General features: G+C 37.7%; 1 protein-coding gene across 1 annotated transcript in view; it reads left to right on the top strand.

Moving 5' to 3' along the window:
* Positions 1 to 20,815, top strand: part of NRG3 (neuregulin 3) — a 362,476-nt gene extending 341,661 nt beyond the window's left edge. The window contains exons 8-10 of the mRNA XM_027649690.1: positions 5,428 to 5,555; positions 13,244 to 13,414; positions 18,606 to 20,815. Coding sequence (XP_027505491.1) covers positions 5,428 to 5,555; positions 13,244 to 13,414; positions 18,606 to 19,113 — 807 coding nt within the window. The 3' untranslated portion in view covers positions 19,114 to 20,815. The remainder of the gene's footprint in view (positions 1 to 5,427; positions 5,556 to 13,243; positions 13,415 to 18,605) is intronic.
* The last annotated feature ends 337 nt before the right edge of the window (positions 20,816 to 21,152 follow it).

Below are 21,152 nucleotides of genomic sequence, written 5' to 3'. Positions count from 1 at the left end.
TCATGAAATATTTACAAAACCTGGCAGCTTGGAGGAGAAAAAAAGGGCAGGGGTATGGTGAGGCAGCAGAAAAAAGAACTTTGGAAAGGTATTTCATAGGAATGGCTGAGTGACTCCCCCTTGGAGACCAGAGATCTGCCCTGGGTGTATCTGCTGGGTGGGAAAGGACCAGGCAACAGCGTGGGGCACAGAGCTCTCCTGTGGCTCTGCTCCCTTCTGTTGGTTGCAGCCTGGGTGTGATCTCTCTGCCATTCCCATCTGTAGCTACCACCACATGAATCTGGGGAGAAATCTTAGTTCTCTTCATTTCTAGGAGCTAATAAATAAATTTAAACAAATTAAGACAATTATTTCCTGGAGATTACTCCCCCAGTCTGGCATTTTGGTTTATGTAATCCTGGAAGCTGTTTCTTTTCCCACGCCACGTGCTCCTCTTACAAGCAAGAGAGTTTTCCCATTTATGTCACCTTTATGTCTTTCCCTAGAAGATTTTCCTGTATTTTTCTCTTGTCTCTTTTGAATAGACCTGGTGATGCTTTCAGGTTTTTCACACTGCTCTTTCTTCCTATACAGAGAAGAATACTTTTGTGTAGACCTGAGAATAGTTGCATAAGGATCCTTATTCTTTATGACTGTTGTGAAGGAGCCATCACCTTTTGACTCAGAGGTTGCTATATTTAGTAAAGGATCCATCTATCTTTCCAAATATTGTGTTGTTCTAGAAAGAGGTTTAACTTATTTCCCAAGACCCGGGGTATAGCAGAGAGTGTTTCAAGTGGTTTGTGGCTGTAAAGAGCTTGACCAGTCTCTTCTTCCCACACTCCAATGCATTGTATCTCCTCCACCCCCTCCCTCTGCTCCGTTGTGATCCTAAGTGAAATAAAGGGTCAGATTTTGTCAGGATAATTGTGTTCTGTCTGAACTCCTGCTGCTCATTGTGTGTGCTCACCTGTAGCAAGTCTGTTTCTCTCCGTAGTGATTTCATTACTTTTGTAGACATACAAATTAGATGAAAAATACTGTGTACTATAATCAGGGTTCATAAATAACTGTTTGAACGCAGCTCTTAGGACTTCCTGAATCTCCTTCAAGTCCACTGCTTTTCCCAAATATTCTGGCAGCAACACACTTAATTTCTTGCTAGGTTGTTCTTGTTAGGCTTTATAGCCTCTTGGATTTAGAGACTAATGCACTGGTAATCTTGCCATAATTCTTCAGCCAGGAAGAGATAGATGTGCCAGTTTTTAATTCAGGATCTTTGAGGTACACAGGAGATTCAGATTTATTTCACCTAGTGCATGAAAACTAGGTCTTCCAAGTATTATGTACCCCTTCCCAAAGAGATTATACTCTATCCAAGAGAGATTTAAAGACTCTGCTCCAGGGGTCTGCAGCAGTTTGATCTCCTCATAAGCAAAAAGAAGGAAATTGTCATTCTCAGCTTCCCCCCTCCCCCTTACAAAGACAAGTCCTTGGTGCACCCTCACACACCATGCAGGGGCAGGAGGAGGTGATATGGCTCCTGATTACTACCTCCTTTTTCCACCTTGACTAGAGAGTTTCTTTAAATTCTCACAACTTGACAAATATGTCATGGGGGTAAGAAAAAAAGGGGGGGTGAAACTATACCATTACTTTAGTGTTTCTGAGAATTGTCACAGCTGTTTAAAGTGACTTTTTTCACCTTTGTGGTTTTTAATACCTTCTCTTGTGGTACCAAGTGGATCTATTAATCCCCCATCACTTTCATTCTGAGGTGGCTAATATGCTTTTCATACTGTAGTGTGTGGTTTCACTTTTCACTGCATTTGTTTTTAATAGCATGCAGTCACTAGCTCCAGGTTTTTGATATTCTTATGAGAGGCTAAAATATGCTCTTTATATGTCTTGTTGCTTTTTGGTGATAGTAGTAGGAAATAAGTTATTTTTGGTCACTGCGATAGACGTGCAATTATTGTATTGCACCATTCTGTTGCAATTCTATTGAGCAACAGATACACTTAAATCTTTTAAAGGATTAGTCTGTTGTTTTACCTGAATTATGATTTGATTTATCAGCCAAGATCAAGAGTAAATTTCCCATTTCTGTATCTCATGGCTACTTAGAAAACACTACCAGAATAGACAAACCTGAGTTTATTGTCCTCTGTCTAGAGGTAGTGTTGGCAACAAAACATACAGAGCATATGGGAACAGCTGTAAGGATGTTAAATGTACCACCTGATGGGCTTTTGTGCAAGATCAGCCCATCCAGGAATATCACTGGCTCTTTTTCTCCTTGAGGTGACCTCTCTGAATGTAATTTAAAGCTGACCCTTCTGCCTTATCAGTTGTTTTTGAAATGGGATCCCCACATCACCTCTCTTGCAATACCACATGACTTTCTGGACCTTTTATTCTTACTCTTTTGGGAAAATCATTGAGGGGGAAGAGCTAAGTAAAGCCAGAGGGAGGGATGGGTGTTTTCATTTGCATAACATTAGGACAACAGTGTCAAGCTGTTCTATAGCATTTGAGTGGCATTTGTTATCCAAGAATCCTATATTTTAGAAGGAGGAATACAAAGCATGGAGCAGAGGAATTATGTACTCACAGTATACAGTAGGTCAATGGCAGAGGCTTCTTTCCTGGCTCAGGCTGCCTTCGCAGATTCACTTAGCATTAAGTAGCAGGGGGTGGAATTTTATTGTGAAAATAATCAGTAATTGTACATAATAGATGATTTTCTCCGTGAAACCATGAAAAATTGAAAATTTGCAAAATACTTTTTTTTAGAGCTATCATTATTCTTTAATTTATTTAGCCATATGCACCAGTGTTTTTCAGTAATTGCTCAAACAAGCACAGATAATTAACCAAGAAGACAATAAAACCATTAAAAACCCCAAATAATACAGATAAGCTTTCAGTGATGCTGGAAACAGCCCTTTGAAAGTGTTTCGCAGCTTATTCTCCATCATGGCTGATTATCAGGAGCTCAGAACAGTCAGGTCTCCACAGAGCTCAGCCCAGGTGAGAACTGAGCTGTGGAAGCAGCAGGATGAGCTCTGCTGGGATATGTCTGGGGAATAATCCTATCCTATACTTTTGGGGGCACTAACTGATACTGTTGTAAACTCTTCACAAAAATATGAAGGTATTTTTCTCCAGAAGGGATGTGGCACTTAAAACTAAGCTTAAGAGGGATTAACCCAACTGTGTTTAAACCTATTAAAATGTACAAATAATGTGGTACATCCAAATATGTTCAATTACGTTGTTCAAATTCTCTGTATATTCACACCCTCAAACTGTGATTCATATTTTCATTGTAATGAATGTTATGGCTGTTACAGTAACTGTGTAATAACTGGTGTATCTGAAAATGGCATAAATGTTTGGTTAGGGGCAAAAAATACCTTGAAAAAAATGTGCCAGGGTGGTTCTTGGTGTTGGACCTTCAGTACAATTTGCTGATCATCATCAGAGCAGCTTCTGGGGTCCTGGTTTTCCTCAGTTGTGATGAGGAAAAACTCTGTGTACCACTGCTTCAGCCCACATCCACCTTAAATGTGGATGTAGTGAAAGGCACAGCTTATCTCTAATTGCTCTTCATAATTCACTTCATCCTCATGGTCTTATAAGGCATTCAGACCTTCAATTTTTTTTCGTGAACAAACTGAAAACAGGACAGAAGTAGCTTCTTGGTACTAGCAACTCATTCTTAACATAGCTCAAATTGATTTATTCAGGTCACAAATCAAAGCCAGTTTCATTTCTGCAGCTGGCAGGATAACTATTAAAGTTTAAAGCCTTCACAGACCTTAAAAGTCATACTTCTGTCTGAATATTTTATCTACAACATTTACAAGTGACAACTAAGATCATGGTAACTGAAAGAAATGGGAGTGTAATATGCTACTTCTTATTACTTCAGTTGTGTTTGCTTTCTGGGTGTGGCAACATTTTGCACATTGCTGCTCTCATAGCTTTGCCTTCATGTATGTAAGCAGTGATTTTGGCCCCGTTTATGTGGATATTTCAACAGAAAGATGGAGAAGACCATTGGAGAAAAGTGTGAAGGTCTGTGACTTTATCCATAGAAATCGGTCATAAGAAGCCTGAGTAGATGGACTAAACATACATGTAACCCATTTTTAAAGGAGAATAATCTTCTGTGACTTTCCTTTTTTATCTTGCTGAAGTCTACAAAAAGTGGGAATCAGATAATTCTGTATTTTTAAAGAGTTATTTGTCTTTTGTTAGACAAAATAATTATGAAAGAATTCTTACTACCTTCTCCATGAATTTTTGGGCTATTGTATATGCCATAATATGGCATTTTTTACCACTGCAATTTTTTCTATTATTTTGACTACTTTAATTTGTGTTTCTTTATAAAATATGTAATCATGTAATAGCTTCCTCAATACCAATTTATTGTGAGGATAACATGGATATCTAGATATCTGAAAATACAATCTCAGTACAGAAAGGAAAGCAGAGCAATTAGTTTTATTGCAGGTCTTTGTAATGCAGTGTAAAAAATCTGCAGAGTGATGTATTTTTAATGCCTAAATGGAAATGTGGGTTAACCTCTCATATTTCTGAGATATTGCCCAGTAACCACTAAGAACATGAATTCTTACAAGCCCAAGTGCAACTTTTTCTATACTTTTACTTTCTGGTTCCATTTAGGATCAGAGACTCTTCTTCTTCTTCTTCTTTTTTTTTTTTTTTTTTTTTAAATGAAATTTCAGTTGAATCACAAAGCAAGAAGAAAAACATTCTGTTCTTGTTCATGTCTGGTGTCTGCTTTGCAGACCTTTGTGTCTCAATATGTGCCCAGAGACTGCCCTACACCTACACCTGTCACAGGAAGAATTATGTTTACACTGTTCTTACTAGCACGAATACTCCCAGGTCAAAAGCTTCAGACCTGTTCAGAAGAGATATTTGGCTCTGCAGATAGGATTCAAATATTTTTCATGCTTATCTGATGACACAAATGCTGTTTCAGTTTGGTTTTCATCATTGTACATGCTGATGAATGCAGTGTTTGACTGAAATCACCAAAGGACCCAAGAAGTTGCTGACTGTCCTCCAAGATGTGTTTTGTGATCTTAGTCTCTGCATGGAGAAGTACAGAAACAGGCATTTAGTCAAAGGGATCAGTGTTCCTTATCATTATGGGCAGATCAGTCCGTAATTTTGCTGCAAATGCAGATATCAGCATTTTGATGTGGAGAACGTAATGGGGATAATGAGTACTGGTATTTTCCGCTGTGTAAACCGTATTAAATGAATGTATTACTTTCAATCCCTAATTTTGATTTAAAATTGCATTAGAGCACTTCTTACCCCATTCTAATATGAATTCAGATGGAATAGCATCAAAAGTGTACTTTGTCTTTTGAGTATTAATTAAATTTATTCTCTCTGCTACAGTATTCAAAACCAGACAGGCATCCGGGGCCTATTCTGCACAAGGTTATGGAGTCTAGTTTTTCAGGCCCTCAGTCTTTCCCAGAGGCCTTGTCTCCTGACAGAGGAACTCAGCCCATCAAGCAACACAGGTGAGCAAATGGCTGTCTGGTGAGAGATTTGCTGGCTGCCGAGGGATGTCACTGAGCTGGTGATACGTGTGCGGGATTGTTGTGCGCTGGAACTGGGTGACGTGCTGACTGGTATGGTACCAGCAGAGCCTCAGCCCACTTATTAAGCAGATGTCCAAGCATTTTCATAGCTGCAGACATAAAAGGTAATAGCAATGCTTACTAACTTCATCTGTGTTTTGTGAAAGTCCTGGAGGAAGCATTTAAAGACACCACTGGAGCTGCAGACACAGACCAGCAAATGAAACAGCTGTAGTATGAGAAACCATTAAAAACAAGACTTTCCTTATCAATGTTTGTGAAGTTAATGGCTCATTTGCTGCAGAAAGACTTGGTTCTAAACATCCAGCCTTTTTTACTATTTTTTTTAAACAAATGATACTTGAAATGAATAATGGCTTATTTATGAAAACATGGTGGCCTTTGAAAACTAGGCTTAAAAAAGTTTGGATGATTGTTTCTAAGAGGAAGAAAAAGAGGAATGTTACCTACCCATAGCATTCAGATTAGAATTATCCTTATAGCCTTTTTGGATGAGGAGGAGTGCAGGTGCTTCACTGCAGGACTAGAAACCAAACTGGTGTCTGGTATAAGCCATAATGTTGGTCAGATGGCAATGGTAACATCTGGTCCGGTGCACACAGAGAGAGAAAAAAGGCTGCAAAAAAATGAGTCTGGAATTTTTTCAGCTAGATAATCTGGAGGGAAAGACTTGTTTATTAAAAGAATAATTTTTTTAAATTATTTCAAAAAAAAAAGTCTCAGATTGCATGAGGTTATGATCTGACTAGTATATGCTGCATTTTTCATTGCAGTGTCCCAGCCAGCTACATGTTCTTTTTCATTTGAATGAATAATTTGCCTAACCTACAAAGTGCAGTATGTGAGCCAGAAAGGGATATTTAGGGCCTGTCTGCTTTTACCTTACTTAAGCCTTTAATTTGGCATGAAAAAATAATGCCAACTGTCATGTCGGATCCATTTCTTAGGTCTTATTCCTTATTACACAGAGATTTTCAAAATATGCTTAATAATTTTATTTAACATAGATATGAACTATGGGACTGTGGCCTAGAATGCTTTCCACAGAAGTTCTGAGTAGAATTTTATTACCGTTTAGTCACAAGGTGAAGCTCAGAAAAAACACAATGACGTTCCCTTACCTTTAATAGTATGATGGCAGTATCCAAGTTTGATATGTCTTTACTTCAGAACTAATTTAGGTGGAATGACTAGTTAATTTATAAAAAAAAATTTCCAGTTTTATAATTTAAGATTTATTATACAAGGCCCTTGCTTTATGAAACATGCAACAGACTTGAACATCTAAGACTTATGAGATTGTCTTTAATTTATACACCATGTGACAGCTTCCTGTTTTAGTTTCTAAATCGTGTTCAGTATGGACAAATGGTCAGTGTGGCCAAATGAGGAAACTTTTTTACAGAATTATGTTTTATCCTAAATATCCCTTCATTCCATTCCAAACGTGACATGAGCTTGGAAAAATTATAACAGCTCTGCAGGTTCTCTGTTTTATACTGTCATTAAATTACATTGTTGTTTTATTTCTGCTTGCTAAGAAAATATTTTGTTCTGCATCCAGACCTCTTTTCTCTGCTGGTGTTTTCAAGGACACAAATGGTGGGTTATCATTTCTTAAAATCAGGAGCTGGCTGTTTCCAGTTCCTAAAACTAATACAATTTTTACCTGACAGTAAGACTATCAACTTAGGGAATCACTTGGAGTTGCTGAAATGTGACTGACAGAAATAATTTTTCATTCAGATTAGTAGATAACAGCAATTTTCTATTTCTACCAACCTCAGCTGCATGCAAAGAATTAATGCAGAGGTTAAATTGAAAACTGAAATTTAATCTCCAAAAATATTTTCCCTGTATTATTATTAACATCCTAAAATATTTTGCCTGTATTATGCACTGATAGAACAGTAGAAGAACGTTACATCATCTGCTTGCATATGTAAAATAACTCTTCATACTGTCAGAATTCAAAATTAACAAGTGTGTTTAATCAGTAAACTTCCTGTAAAGTGTACAGTTTGCTCAGAAATTCATCTTAGATTATCTGTTGATTTAGGTAAGAAGAAAACCCATACTGTCTTATTATCTAACAGACAGAAACAAATTAGAGTTTTGTCAATTATAGAATTGAGTTGGGATCCCTCTGAATAGCAGTTTTCTTGGTAATTAGTCATCCTGACTTTCATTCATTGATTCAGTCATCATTGATTTTAGAGGGATTCATTTCGGAGAATAACATGATGAAAGCCAAATGCAGATGCTTTCAGCCTGGAGCAGTTATATTGTCTTACAAAAATACCAAAATAGGATAAACTTACTCTAAAATTAAAAATAATTTGTGTTTTCATTTTTAATGAACTTTTAACACCACAAAAACCATGCTAAAAAGAATTTTTTTCATTTGGTAAGGATTTTAACTATATGCTTCCAATATAATTGATTCAGTTTAAATTAAAAAAAAAAAAAAGAGTAAATTTAACTTATTCTGTAAATAAGGCTATTGAATTTCAAAGAAGTAGTAATGATAAACTAAAGCAACTAAGAATGAAAAGGCAGAGGAAGCCTGAAAAGAAGAAAGCATAAGGAATATGGTATTTTCCCAAAGAAAAAACATAGTTTTCTGCAGAAATTTACTAAAAGTAGTGTCTAAAAGGAATAGGGTGTATGGAAAGAAACAAACCATATCACAGAGGGCAAGAAGTCATGCTTGAAGTGAACATTTCCAGGACTCATTGAGAGTTAAGAATTAGTGGTAATACTGAAGCAATCAATTGTTCCTACTGTGAAGAAAAAAAAAAAACAACAGCACTATACAGGAAAAAGGAAAGCTGATGGTGGGACAAAAATAATATATGAAGCTGTTAGGGCAATCCTGAATTAATATATTTCTTTTTTTTTTTAAGTTAGAATGGTTATTTGAGGACAGAGGCAGAATGGGAATAGAATCAAATGTATGAAAATAGACATTACTGCAGTCAAAGTGGAAGTAAAATGTGGAAATCAAAGCTTTCAAGTCAAGTTGGTTTGGTTAATCCTGATCAAAGAAATCTGGAAGGAGAACCAGCTCATGAAATTTCAAGTCTAGTAGTAGCAAAATCTGTAAAAATGGGAGCTGTAGCATAGGATGATGGAATAGCAAGTGTCAAATATTTAGGAATATGGAAAATTTATTGAAGTAACTGAGGGCCAATTATGTTGAATTAGACTAGTCAAGGCTTTAGGACAAATGTGGGGGAAGCAGATTCTTGGAGGAGATATAAAAAAGGCCGAAAAATAGTTACTAGTTTACCAGCAGGAGCTCCTGCAACACATCACTGATGACTTTCTTTGTATTTGGTGTAGGTGAGCTCGATCTCTACACAGCCTCAGTCACTCTTGTCACATGTGTCTAATGCCTTTAATGGGAGAAAGCAGGGAGACACAGAAAAACTATAATGTGGATACACAGAGGTGGTTAAGAGGGAGATAGTGAGGAGTTATGTTGAAAAGGAACTCAAGGAACTAGTTAATGGGGGCAAAATTTGTTTAATGTTTTTGTGCATGACTTTGGCACAAAAAGAATTGGAACATCCTGAAAAAATTAGTTAAGAATCACAGACTCAGTACAGATAAAAGATTTAGATATAAGGAGTGAATGGCATAACTTTAAGGATACCTAACAGGGGTGGATTGAAGTTCAGCTGTACTAAATACAAGGTCAGGCATTTGGGAACTGGTAATAAAATTTAAGAAACAAATGAGGTAGAAAGGTTTCAGTATATACTACTTGGTTAAAGGATAGCTAAGTCACGAAGTGATGCAACTGTGCAAAAGGTATATGGGATGAGAGGAAGTATTAATTACAGCATTTCCATCAGAAAGTCAGAAAGATTAATACCACTTCATGAGTTACTGTTGTCACTTCATTTGTATATAGCATGAGAATGTACCACTATTATCTCACCTGGTTAAAATGGCCTCCTGATTATTATGGACTCAAATTGCATTCATGAGCTAATATGAGGAGTCAGTGATCCATGTTCTATGGAAAGTGTTAGACTGACACTGTCTTGTGTCAGTATTCAGTTCAGGAGACTGGCAAGAGTGTATGACTGCTGCTTATAAATACATCTCAAAAAGGATAATAAGGAGTTGAAGACCTATTCAAAGTGAAGGAGTATGATGGCACATATGAGAGTTGTATATTCGTCAGAAATAACTGTAAACTAAAAAGAAGTTTTAAAGTTTTCATTATAGAACAACTTTCTGTGGTGGTATCCAGCATATCATTATAGTTTTAGGATGGAGGTTGATCAATGCACTACAGGGAGTATATGATGAAGTTATGGCAGATGATTAAACTCAGTGCCACTGAGGTACCTTGAATGCTCTGTTTCCTTTTCCTGTTGTATCTCTCACAAGGGTGGTGACCAGATGATATAGGTAGCTTTGAAGAATTTATGTAGAGTTCCAAAGTCCAGAATCAGCCCCTACACATGCTGTTCCTGAATACGAGAATATGTAATGGAATCAACAATGCTTACATTTCAGAAACGAAGAGTAGATTTGTAGATATAGGCTGGCTGCTGGAAAGCACCTCTTTTTAAGGTTTTTCATGTTCTGTTGCCAAATTTACATCTTAATGTGTTCATAATGTGATGTAAAATCAATTGTGTTTAGTAATTAACTAAAAAGTAGTACAAGAAGATTCACAGAGTTACTGTAAAAACACTGCTGGTCTTCTCTTCATGAACACAGTTAACTGCACTCAGGAGTTGTGTATGTGCCTCGACAGGAGAATACTCCACCTGCAGGAACAGACTTTGTTCCCACTCGGTTGCTCAACCTAAAAGAAAATTTTCACTGAAAGCAACTTGCAACAATGAATTCCAAGTTCTTAATTAAGTGCATTTTTCAAACCATTAATTCATCAGAATTATATTTCGCCTTGGTTTATGCATCACTTGTGAACCAGTTCATGCATATTCTGATTTTTTTATTCTGGAGTAATTGATTAATAGATTTTAAGGACATATCTGCTACAGCTTTATGTATTGGTCTAAATTATTGAATGGCTCAGTTATGTGGGCTGATTTCTTTTACCCAATTAGAGTGGAGTGCAGGGAGGAAGAAACCATAATGATGCCTAAAGGACAATAAAGTCCATGAAGAAATCCGAAAGGCGTTGTTTGCCTGAGAGGGAGGAAATCTTCGTGTGAGCAATAGATCAGAAGTCTGAGAGGGACTGTATTAACACTTTTAGAGGAAGATGTTGCTGATGTTCAGATCAGTTTTGTGAGAAAGGAAGAGCTTTGTTATGCTGGAGTTACCTTTTCATGGAACTTTTAACAGAAATTTTTACTGTCTTTGGTGCTTGAAGAAATGAGTTATCCTGCAGCTTACAGCTGCACTGTCTGTAAGTATTTCCTGGTCCTTAGTGAATTCGTCTTGTCCATGACAAATGATTTTCATTCATTTTTCTCCTCTTTTTTTCTTTTTTTCTGTCAGAAATGTTGAAAGCATAAGAACCTCCCATTGGTAACAAATTGGTTGCTTCAACACTGTCACTGCTGGAAGCGCTGTGGTTGCAGGACAGTGTTGGCATGTGCCAGATCCCATCGATCTGACCAGCACACACATCTTTAACAGCCTGTGGCATCTAGTGCTCCATGGAGCAGTGAGACTTTCAGTGCAAACTGAAGTCCAAATAAGTCATTTATCTGCATCTTTGCTGCAGTTTATAGCTTTTACCTCAGGTATACCTGTATGTGTTGAAATTACATCTATTACAAGTGAGGAGCTTTTGTGAATTTGCATGTGCATATTATTACATAGGAGACTGTGTGCTCTCATCTAGCAAGGAGGATGCACAAGGGCATCAAATCAACCACAATTAAAAATTTAAAATTTCTAGTTTCAAATATTTGTAATCAGTGTAAAGTCTGATAACTTAATCAGTTTTTTTACTTTTGTAGAACACTGATGAATGTGCTTTAGTAAGTAAACAACCCTGACTTTCCTTATCCATTACAAATTATTCATTCAGCTGCATCTTTTGAGATCCTCTGCTGTAATAATCTGAGACTCTCCTGAGCAGAATTGGTCAATTATTTTGTGTTGTGGTGGTGTTACTTTACACAATATGAACGGTAACTCACAACTTGAACTCAGCCTTCAGAACTGAAAGGCCAGTATTTCATTTTTTCAAAAAAGTTTTTTCACAGCCTCCTTAGTAGCAATAGAAAAAAATATTTAAGGAAGCATCAAAAACCCTGGAGGGAATGCTATTGCTGGGGGTTATTGATCTTTTCAGTTAAAAAGCAATAGAAAAATAAAGGTGTGGAAGAAAACAGAGCCAAGACTCTGATGGAACACTGCTAGCTTGAGCAGTAGGATAAGAGACCATTGAATTTATTTCTTATTTTAACTTTGGACAGAAAAGGTTGGTTTTAATTTGTCCAAGATCCCACTAGTTAAAAAATGCAAATTATTTTTAAGTCATAGTATAATAGGAAAAAAAGAAGCAAACTTATCAAAAGTCTTTTGCATTGCTGAATTTTATCAAAAGTTTGAATTATTCACATAGCCAAAAATAGTGACTTGTAAAAGGCATCTACAAAACCTATCTTAAGTTATCATTAAAGATACAACAGAATATTAGGTAACACAGGCATTTCTGAGACCCAGAAGATGCCAAGAGAAGTAGGAGTAGCTGGAAAATGAATAGTCAGTCACACCATGCAGTCCTGTGACCTGTTAACATTAAGAATAGGTTATACCTTGTCTTAATTCTGTGTTCCCATATTTTTGATTTAGTAAAAGCTAAATTTATGGTTTGCATACCAAAACTGTGGATTCTTGATACCTTTTAATTCCTGCATGAGAGGAAAAAAATTCCATTCTCCTTCCAAAACAGTAGAAAAATGTTTACAAAAGCAGTTTTCTAAAATAAGTATGAAACTACTACTTGTTTTTATGAAATTCAAGTTTATATTAAATCACATAAAGTAACAACAGAACATTGTTCCATGTATGCCACCAGGAAAGCAATTTGTATATGAAACAAGAATAAAACAATATAGAAATCTTGTTCAAAGTGGAGGAAACTTGTCTTAGATGGCTTCTTCAAGCTGCAGTTCATAAGCTTCACTTATATTGTTCACTTATACTTTTTTTCTCAATTTAATGTTATTATATCAGGAAGCAGCACATTGTAGGCTGTAATGGGCTCTCAGTTTCAGATCTGATTTTGAATTCAGCTGTGGGTATGATGGAGCTGTGCTGTTTGTTTATACTGTCTGAGAAGTCAACTCTATGTAGTGGGATTATGATATACAGCATGGAAAAAAGAAGCATCCTTCATCAAGTGCAAGAAAACATTTAATACACTGGGCAATTATTTTCATTCTGAGAAGAGAGGTGATGTATTAAATACAGCATAAACAACAGCTAATGGTGGATTATAGTATTATATTTCCATAGAGAATTTCTACTGACATCATAGACCACCACAGCAAAGTTTATGAGAACAGTAATCCATGTGTTATTAATCCTGAACCTTTACTTTGCAGAATTTTATGCTGTTGTTGTGATAATTTTTACTGTCCTCTTGGTGTTGTTCCTAGAAGTCTCTCTTCATGCTGCAGCCCAGGACAGAAAAGTGGGATGCTACATAGAAATGCCTTTCGGAGGACTCCTCCCTTGCCTCGGGGTAGGTTCAATGGAATTACAGGACCAGCATATCAACAGCTAGAAGAGTCAAGGATCACAGACCAGGACACAATACCTTGTCACGGGTAAGTAACAGTATAACTGAGCTGAGCCTGTTTGTGAGTGGCTGCTGTTGAGAGGTTAATATGCTTTGCCATGTTCCAACTTTGTTGTAGTATACTGTGGATCCAGGTTTTATACTGCTGAAAGCAGAAGAATGTTTTCTGCATACTGGCTCTTTGAAGGTAATGTGTTTTTATTTGGCTGGCTGCTTTTTTTAAGCATTTCAAAGGCTGTAGAGAGAGGTATCAGAACAAAGTGTAAGTGATTGGCAACATTACTCCTTATAACTGTTTTTTCTAGCAGTGCCGTGATGTTCTAGTAATTTATGGATAGCATTTTTTTCTTCCATTAATCAGCACCAGGCAAATAAGAGAATTAAGAAGTTCAACTTCAACTTTCTTGGTTTTTTTTAATAAATCAATGTACATTGTGAAGTTTGTTTTCTATAGACTGAAGACCAATCACTTCACGCAGGTTTGTCTTTGAAAAAAACTTCCACTATTTTTTTTTCTTTTTTTAATTCAGTTTGTTAGAACATTGACTGTGAACTCCAGCTGTACATAAAGTCTGAATTTCAGAAGTGCTCCTGAGCACCTACAGTTGCCTTTGAAGTCTTTTACAATTGCTGAGATATTTTGCATAATATTTACATATCCCTATAGATTTCCAAAGACTTTCCAGGATCATTACAAGCATATCATATATATAAAAGTAGGAGTGATATCTGGAATGGAATGAAAAACCCACCAGTTTCATCTGTACACCTGTAAGTCACAGTGAAGAGTTACACTATGAGAAGGGAGCTGCAGGGTTTTGTGTCATGAAGCGCAGAACTGAGGTCACCCACGTGTTATATTTTCCTTAAGGACGAAAGTAGCTGTTATCACTGACCACTCTGATCTCCTGGGAAATGACAGCCACAGCATTGTTACATGTGTGTATGTGGTTGTCATCACATGTGTAGGCACCTATCCTCCAGTGCTGCCCTTGGCTCACTGTTTTGTGGCTGAATCTACCTAAGAAAGCTAGCCACAGTAATTAGGAAAGACAGACCAAGAGCAGGGCTTACCTGGGAAGGGGGAAAGCAAAGCAGCAAAAGGTTTGTGTATCTGGTGCCTTCTTTTAAATAAGTTTGACTCACACTTCTGTCATTGTTACTAATTACTTCTTTTGAGAAAAAAATTGTTTATTACCTCTTGCAGTAAATGTATTATTGTTCATTTGTATGATAATGTGCATATAATTCCTTGTGAAAATTGTTACTGAAGTTGCAACCCTTCCTGAAAGGAACAGGCTGACAGCCTTCCCTCTCCAGCAGACATGTCTTGTAACATGGGCTCTGGGGAGTGCTGTAGTTTCCTCCTGGAGAGAGGTGAGGTACAAAACAGCAAAGCTGTGGGTAGTTGTATTTTACTCTTTTCTAGGAAACCAGTGTGTGATATTACAAGTATCATCTCGTACTGGTCTGTATTTTAAATTTTCAGTCCTGCCAAAGTTTGATATTGGGACGAACCTGTGATCTTCTGACCTCAGTCTGCTCAGCACTTCATGCCTATTTTGTGCACTAAGGATGTTTAGCATCTAAATATCTGCTGGTTTCAGTGTTGGTATTCTCATTGGATTTTCAGCCCAAATAAAAAGTTCCCTTGTCCTTTGCAGAAGTTACACTGCTTCCTTTCTTCTCCTTTAAACCTCCATCTTTCCTTATAGGAATGCACAAATCAAAGTGGTTTATCTCCCTAATTCTCTGAGCATTCTAAACTTTGTCCATCAGCAGTTCTGGCTGAAGTTTATTTGAATGTTTATACTTGATAGGAAAGAGGATAATTTAGCTGATAGTGTTTGTTCCTCCTGCAAAAGTGCTTCTCTTCACATCCCACATTGAGAGGAAAGCTTTTACTGCCTTCAAAAAGCACCAAATCGTGATATTTGCAACACGATCCAATATTGTTTGAGTCAAATACAGGTAATATCAGTTATTTATTCAGTGTATTACTTGAAAGAGTAGAAAAACCTGCTTGAAATGAGTGGCTTAAAGAAGTCACCTCCGTGTCAGTCACGTCTCAGGCAGGTTCCAGTCCCTGAGGGTGTTGTGAGTTCACATGCAGTAAAGTGGACAGTGGTTTGATCCCCAGTGGTCAGGGATCCGGCAGGAAGGGTCAGCAGCAGCACCTTACAGCCTGTGAGGCTGTACATTTATAGACAGAAATGTGTTCCTGTATACAAGACCCAGTGTGTCATGTCTACAGGTAGAAAATGGGGTGTGTGAATATAAGTATATATAAGTGCTTACAAGGCTGAACCAAAGCTTGGCAGTGCCACTGGAATGATTCCCATTCATCTTAATGGACCTTGTCATCAGGCTCATATGCTGCACACCTTTAGCCACAGGGCTCAGAGCAAAGCTGTTGGGTCTAAAATAAATGCTAAATAGCATCCATTTTGTATTTTAAGTTCCAGACCCTTCTCTCTCTCTGTAATATCTATTTTTAAAGGGGCAGTAAAATTATTATGCTTCTTTCAGTTTCATTCTTTAATTTAGACTCAAACACTGTATAATTAATTACTGTTGAATATTTGTAAATGTTTGCTTTTCTTTTGTTGCTTGGGATTAGGAGGAGGGTGGAGAGAGAGCTGCACTTTGAAACACATGCAGATGAATTAATTTATTCAGACAAAATAATTTTTCAGATAAAAAACCAGATATATTTCTTTGGAGGAACTATGGTTCTGGGAAAGTTAATGATAGGAAAATGTAATTAAGGTTCTGCAATTATAGTTCTGAGTCTCAGTCTATTGAAAACAGCAGCAGTCTGGTGTCACACATAGAAGCATGGATCAGTTTGTAATTAACCAAAAGCCGAGTCTCACATGGTTTAGATGTAATACCCCTTCTAGTTTAATACTTCACCTGTTGCATACAGTGTATGCACTTTAATTCAGCCTCAGTCCCTCTTTGCAAGCCCTGTGAGTACAAGGCAGAAACATGTAATTCTGGCATAAAGTTGGTATGTTTAGCTGTATTTCAAAAAATATTGTGGAAATATGCCAGGCATTGTGTTACATGTTACTGCTGCTGCCAGTTAGTTTTCAAAATAAAAGGAATAATTGAATCTCTGTTATAGAACTGGCAAATGTTACTGTTTTCTCACCAAATCCATTTTAATTCAGTCTTTTCTTGGTTTTGCTTATATATCATCCATATAAAACATCCATTGCATGTGAAATTCATTTAAAACATTCACTCCCTTTGTTTTCAGGGTGCAGCCCAGAATATATTTAGGGCCTGAATTACCAAAAAAGGGACTAATGCAACTGATGCGATCTCTCCAGCTATAGTCGTTTGAACAATTATATATAAGCAAAGGAAACAAGAATGGGCACAACCCAAAGGTCTGCACTGTTTTGTTTTCATTTATTTTTTTTTTTAATTTTCCTCCCTCAGGAATAATATCCCCGATCAGTATTTCATTCATGAGTCTTGAGAAGTGTTCTAAAAAGCTCCTCCATGAATGGCTGCAGGTGCAAATGTAATTAAGCAAAGCTGGCTCAGATATAATATGTAGCTGCATCTGTATAGTGTGGACAGGAAATTCTAGCACATATCCAAAAAGGCTGTTTGCTTTATTATTCCCTGGAGTCCCACTTCCCAAAGCACTATCTCTTTCCATCACAAAGTTCACAACACCTCCTCCTTATCACAGAGCTCCCAGATGCATGTTCTGCTCTTTTGGGGATGCCTGGAGACCTCTGTACAGACCTTTATGTGTGCATGTGTACAGGTTAACGTGTTAAGCACTTGTACAAACACAGTGCCACCATAGACGAGTTAATTACAGGTCAGTGGCACTCTGCTGGAAATGAGCCTGAAGGTATCTCCTGCTGTCCCCTGTCTGACACCTCACAGGGAGGATGGGCCAAAGGAAGCCTTTCCATTTAATTCCCATTGTGTGCTAATGCTGCACTATGGCTGTTTCACAGGATTCGGTTTCTTTTCATCAGCTCTGTTTCTGCTCGTACCAAAAAGCAGCGAGGTACATATGAGTAGAAGGATATTCCTAGTGAGGTCCAGCAGGATTTTCAGAATAATACCCTTGGAGTCAGATCTGCCTCCACACCAGATCTAAATGTTGCTGTCCTAATCCATGGATAAAACATGTTAGATTCACCATTAGCTTGCCTTATTAAACAGTGATAAGCTGATTATAAATAAAGTATATTCTGGTACTGAGGTAATGTCTGTGGTCCTTAGTAATCATGACTAGTAGATGTAGTAACTCTTAGAGCACCAAATTTATAGTAATAGTACTTTCAGATGGGAAACATCTTTTTTTTTTTTTCATTGTTTCCTTTATTTTATATTTAATATACTTTCCATTTATTTTTTTTAACTATTTTTTGTAAACAAAACATTTCCCTATCAGAATAATGAATTTGGCTTTGAAACAAAATGGAAATGCTGATAAATTTCACCAAGTTGCCTCACAATAAATAAAATCATGCTGTGAGATGTATTAGTGCAAGATAAAGGATTGGGGTTTTTTTAAACGGTATTACAATATCAAGAGAACACAGACATTTGCTCAAGCCTAATATATATTAGCTCTATTTCCAGATGAAATCTAGTAAAACAAACGAGGCCAACATTATGAGTAAAGGCTATTGAAAAATAGACATTTTTCAGAGGTACACTGCACTTAGATGCTCTGCTTGTTTGAAGGGGAATACAATCATTTCTATGTAAACAAAGACTACACAGCCATGTGTGTTTAAAGTTCTTTTTATCTGCATCTTTTTTAAGTGTTTTCCTAAAATAACCATTTGACATTGAAAGTTCTGACACTGAAGAAAGTATCAATCCATTTCTGGATTCAGAAATGTAGGAATGGAACGTCAAATGTCATTTCAAAGCAAATTAATAATACATTATAACTTCTGAAATCTTTTAAAAAGGAATTTTCATTACTCTCATGTACTGGTGGGCAAAATGAGACTGAGGGAAAAGCAGTGGTTTGCCACTGGCAGATCTGAGAATCAAAAGCGGTCTCCAGAGCCTATTGTTTTCCCCAGGGCCCCACCACTGCCAAGTGCTCCTAGTGGGAGGGAAAAATCATGTGTATCCTTTCAGCACAGTTCACTAAACCTCAGTGTCCCTGCTACCAGTTGCATCTGACCGCTTGATGTAAAACAAAAACCTTTTTTTACTCTTTCCAGGTATTCATCCAGTGGTTTAAAAACTCCTCAGAATACTTCAATAAATATGCAACTGCCTTCAAGAGAGTCAACCCCATATTTTAATAACGTGGATCAGAAGGACTTGGTCGGCTATTCATCTTCAAGGGCCAACTCCGTTCCCATCATCCCGTCTGTGGGCTTGGACGAAGCCTGCATGCAAATGCAAAATGTTTCTGAAATAACAGGCATCAAATGGTGCAAAAACTCCTATTCCGCTGAACTTGTCAATGTGAGTTCCCCTGTCAGTAATTGTCTTATAGCAGAACAACACGAAGTGAAAATATTGCTAGAAACTGTGCAGGAGCAGATCCGGATTCTGACGGACGCGAGGCGGTCGGAGGACTATGAACTGGCGAGCGTAGACGCAGAGAGCAGCGCGAGTGAAAACACGGCCTTTCTGCCCATGAGCCCCTTGACCAAGTCGGAGCGAGAGGCGCAATTTGTCTTAAAAAACGAAACGCAAAGAGACTCAGTATTGACCAAGTGACTTTGTGTGGGGGTTGTGGGAGGGGAAATGAGAGATCTGTGCATTCGATGCTTTGCTAAACAGGAAGGGAGGAAGTTAAATACAAATTATTTATATGCATTAATTTAAGAGCATCTACTTAGAAGAAACCAAATAGTCAATCGCCCTCATATCATAGTGTTTTTTAACAAAATATTTTTTTAAGGGAAAAGTTCCAGGAGGGATGAAGCGTGCATCAGGTGCTTTCTAGGCAGGATTACACAGTTTCAGTTACAGAGGATTTTACCATGGTCCCGTTCAACTGTCCAAAGTCTTAGGCTATGCATCTTTTTTTCAGTAAATCCAAGACCATTCTTAGATGCATTTGTGGTTTCAGGGCAGTGCTGCAGCGAGTTACTGGCCAGGGATTCAGACCCTGGGGACCAAGTCCCGTGAGCCCAGCACAGTTCCAATCCCCTCTCCCCCTCTCCTCTTGACTCCAGGTTCATACCACAGAAACAGGCACACAGATTCCTACTTCTGAGTTCTTGTACCTGCTGTGGAATGAGGACATCCCTAAACTGAACATATTCTTAACTCTCGACCTTAATTTGATGTGTCGGTCAGCCAAGAAAGTCATTGGAATCTTTGGAGCTTTGGGGTTTGCCAAGCGTGGAGAGGGATTGGGTTCTGTAGAGATTCAGTGGTCAGAAGCGGGTGGCTGCTCCATCTTCTGAGCTTTGCCTACCAGAGCTGCCTTGGTGGAGAATTAGGAAGAACAAGGGAAAATGCAGAAGTGTGTATTACAACAGGTGTGGTTTTGGTTTCTGATTTGTTTTTTTTTTGAGTGGCACCATAAACTCCGTTGTTCGTTAGCACCCCTAAACATTTCTAAACTTTTACACTTTGAAGGCATTTGTAAGCTCTCAAGGAGCACTTCTTGGTGTCTGTGTATATTTTTTTTTAACTTACCTTTTATTATGAGTTGTTCAGAGAAGAGTCAGGGAGATCCAGTATGATCAAAATCCAGCTGATAAGTGTTCACTATGCCTAATTTGTTCCTGCATTCAATTCTCCAGTTACTTAAATTAATTATGGCTTAGGCTTGTGAACTTTAAAGTTTCAACCCTGCAGATGATTCAGTATGGACAGACCCGCAGGCATGCACAGATCTGAGTCTAATGGGGCTGTATAAGAGCAGATGGTTTCCACCAAGTCACTCCCTGCAGGGGATCAAGGTCTTAGAGAAGAAGTGTCATTACCTGGCTGCCGTACCCCAGTCACATTAGAGCACTTTTTCCATTAGCTTTCTTTTTAGTCCCTCTTTCCCCCAGAAATTGTAACAAAATATGCCAATAGTGCAATGAATTGGGTTTGGTGACACATATTACTGGTTTTATTGGTATTAAAATATCTGCTTATTCTTGGAGGGAAAAGTCAACTGTAATAAATAATTGCGAAATAGCCTTCAGTGGTTAATGTCAGAAGATTGATTAAAAAAACCCAGTATATACAGAATGTATTTAAACATTCCTTTGCAGCAAATTAATGGTTAAATTTATTAATGTGCCCCAGACTTTCTAGTTCACAAGTCTCAAGACTTCCCAAAATAGCACAATCGATCACGCTGTGCTGTTGTATGTTGAGTCAGAATAAAGCAATATTTTAACCTCTGTCAAGTAAATTTGGAAAAGAAATGCTGAAGGTGTATGTCATTTTTTTTGTTAAGGCAGTAAAAAAAAATTAACAGTCTTCATTCAGCAAGTCTTTTTTTGGGTTTCTTTTATAGTTTTGATTTCGGGGTTTCTTTTAAATTGTCTTGTTTACAGAACTTTCTATGGCTGTAATCTTTGCTGTGTGTTTTCAGTAGAAATATATTTGAGGGCAAACTGTTGTTCTGTGCCCCAGGATGGAGCCTGTCTTGTTTGGACTCCCTTCTGCAAAGACACAGAGCTTTTGTTGTATCAGTGAGGTGGATCGCCATGACTTTTGGTCTCACCCTGATGTTTTTCAGCCCTATGTTGTGGCTGGGCACAGTCTATCTGCGTGAACTGAGCTGACTGTGTTGGGTGTGGTCCCAA

The sequence above is a fragment of the Corapipo altera genome, unplaced genomic scaffold (genome assembly GCF_003945725.1).
Source record: "Corapipo altera isolate COAL_440 unplaced genomic scaffold, ASM394572v1 53, whole genome shotgun sequence".
Classification (NCBI taxonomy): domain Eukaryota; kingdom Metazoa; phylum Chordata; class Aves; order Passeriformes; family Pipridae; genus Corapipo; species Corapipo altera.
This window is presented reverse-complemented; position numbering and strand designations above follow the sequence as displayed.